The 2544-nt window shown below is 39.9% G+C and overlaps 1 protein-coding gene across 1 annotated transcript; it reads right to left on the bottom strand.

Moving 5' to 3' along the window:
- Positions 1–1014: 1014 nt before the first annotated feature.
- On the bottom strand, positions 1015–2131 carry LOC136830437 (uncharacterized). The gene is made up of 2 exons (XM_067089971.1): positions 1769–2131; positions 1015–1602 (listed from the first exon to the last, which is right to left on the bottom strand). The coding sequence occupies exons 1-2, from the start codon at positions 2129–2131 to the stop codon at positions 1015–1017; spliced, it is 951 nt and encodes a 316-aa protein (XP_066946072.1).
- Positions 2132–2544: the final 413 nt, after the last annotated feature.

Here is a 2544-nt window from a genome sequence, read left to right as displayed (position 1 = left end):
TCTCCTTTAATCCTTTGACATTGCGTTGTTTAACTACAAATTAATTCTACAATAGTTTAACTTCACTTAATTACCTTACATCAATCACAAAACTTCGTCGGTAAACATTAATAAACACTTCAAACAACATAACAAACTCCAGCAGTTCATCCACTGATATTCACAATAATACTAATTTCCTATCAATATGCGCACATTAACAAATAATACTAAATGCACTGGTGAAAATCAGTGGGATACTTAGCTTTGTTCCAGTTTGAATTCACTTAATAATAATACTGTTCTTGATCACAGATGAAGTAGATGGACACACGCCTGGACTCAATGATGGCTTAGTCGGCTTCTGCCACCCACCACCAATGACGTCTCACCACAACTACCAAACAAGCAACATGCCAGTAAAGCCCAGAACAACCTTAACAAAATATATTTCACATTAAGAATACAACATTTAAGTGAATATAACCTAAATATAATAATAACACTTACACATTCCATAGAAAAGGTATAACAGATTACTTATTCAGGATTCATAGATCTCTTTATCATATCGACACACTCCAACAGCAAGAAAAAATATACAACATATTTACAGTAGTCCCGTGTACTTATTAAGGCTTTTCTAGCCTCAGCAGCCACCTGTGCCGTTTTCCTAACGGGATGAGTGCCTTTTACTTCTACTTCAGCAGGGACAGTATTTTCTATCTCCTGCCATAGTTCGAGAGGGTACAGCTTCATAACTGGTCTCATGATATGACCATGTGAAGTTCGAAGCGTCACCACTCTAGGGATGTTATCTGGTCCTGGATGTAATTCTACAACTTGACCCATCCTCCACTTATTCCTTGGCCCTTCATCATGAATAAGTATCACTTCACCTACTCTGGGCCAAGAACCATGTTCACTTCCGGTTTGATGTGATTCACGGAGAGAAATCAAATACTTCCTCCCACTTTTCCAGAGGTCATCACATACCCTAGTGACGCAAACCGTTTTTCTGTACTCTTAATATTTTCATATAGAGACTTTAGAGGCTTCCTCCCAGTTCACTGTTTCTTTAGGAAAAGATCTTAGTTTTCTACCTAAGATCAAATGATTAGGTGTTAATACCTCTGGGTTACCCAGGTCCCCGGAGTGTAGCTCAACGGTCTTATCATTGATGATGGATTCGAGCTCAGTTACCACACAAGACAATTCATCATATCTGAGAAGGGCCTGACCCACCACTTTTTTCAAACAAGATTTCAAAAGTCCGATCAGCCTCTCCCAGATAGCTCCAAACCAAGGAGCTCTAGCAGGGATGAATTTCCACTTACACTCCACCTGATTCAAATGTTCTTGCACTGAGATGTTTTCTGCCATAGCCTTAAGATATTCTGAGGCCGCAACAAATGTGGTAGCATTGTCACTCAACATCAATGAAGGGAATCCTCTTCTGCTGCAAAAGTTCCTAAAGGCCATGAGGAGCGAGTTGCAGGACTGATTTTTAACTAGCTCCACATGGATGCCTCTAGTTACTGGGTATGTAAATACGATGATATATGCCTTTTTCGGATTCTGATCTTTCTCCTTCGTCCACACAATGCCCTGTATAATCCATGCCTGTGATGGAAAAAGGTTTATTTCTATTGCACTCTTTGAATTCTGGTAAGGCTGGAAAATACATTTGCTCGATATACTTACCTTATGTTTTTTTACAAATTACACAATGGTTTATTACATTTTTACTCAACTGTCTGAGCTGGGGGACCCAGAATTGCTGCCTTACGCTAGCCACAGTTGCATCCACTCCCATATGAGCTTGTGCTTCATGATGTTCCCTTACTATTAATTTTGTAATAGGACAACCTTTAGGCAGTAAAACAGGAAATTTGGCCTCTTCTGATAACTGGGCATGTTCCAGTCTTCCTCTACATTTTATTACATCTCTTTCCAAATAGAGATTTAGTTGCCTTATGAGAGTTAACTTGGGTTTTACCTTCCCCTTCTGCAAACACTCATATTCTTCTGGGAAATATTCTCTTTGCACGAGGACAATTGTCTCGAGCTTAGCTTCCTGTAGCTCCTCCAAAGACAAATTCCCAGTTCTTTTGTCACTTCCTGGTTTACAATTATTTACAAAACGCATCATCCTTGCGATTGTTCTATAAAACTTGTTAACCCTACTGAATCTGTCCCAATTCAGTAGGTGTGTTTCATCAACATCCCCTATAGTTTGGACCAGAATACTCTCCTTCTGAGCCCGTGTGTCATTCACCCACGTCCTATCAATTGGCCAGGTGTGATTTTTGGAGCCATGGGGGTCTCTTCCGCCCTCTTTCCCTGTAAGCATCCAATCACTGGGATTCTCCAGAGTGGTACATAGGATAAGATTACCCTGGAATTAAAGAGTTTATTTCTGTCACTCTGTTCCTTACGAACACAGGTAGAGCATTCCTCGATACTAACCAACTTAGGGGTAACTTACTATATGACCAAATTGAGAGACTTTCATCTAGATCTCTCAACAAAACATCCCATTGTTCTTGCAAAGGAACGGTAAGT

This window comes from Macrobrachium rosenbergii, chromosome 46 (genome assembly GCF_040412425.1).
Source record: "Macrobrachium rosenbergii isolate ZJJX-2024 chromosome 46, ASM4041242v1, whole genome shotgun sequence".
Taxonomy (NCBI): Eukaryota; Metazoa; Arthropoda; class Malacostraca; order Decapoda; family Palaemonidae; genus Macrobrachium; species Macrobrachium rosenbergii.
The sequence above is the reverse complement of the archived record's forward strand: the minus strand, read 5'-3'. Positions and strand labels throughout refer to the sequence as shown.

Bases quoted from the DNA above. Each gene is read 5' to 3' on its own strand.
- LOC136830437 (XM_067089971.1), bottom strand. From the start codon at position 2,131: ATGATGCGTTTTGTAAATAATTGTAAACCAGGAAGTGACAAAAGAACT. The intron at 1,603-1,768 runs GTAAGGCAGCAA...TTTCCATCACAG, and splicing joins TGGATGCAACTGTGGCTAGC to GCATGGATTATACAGGGCAT.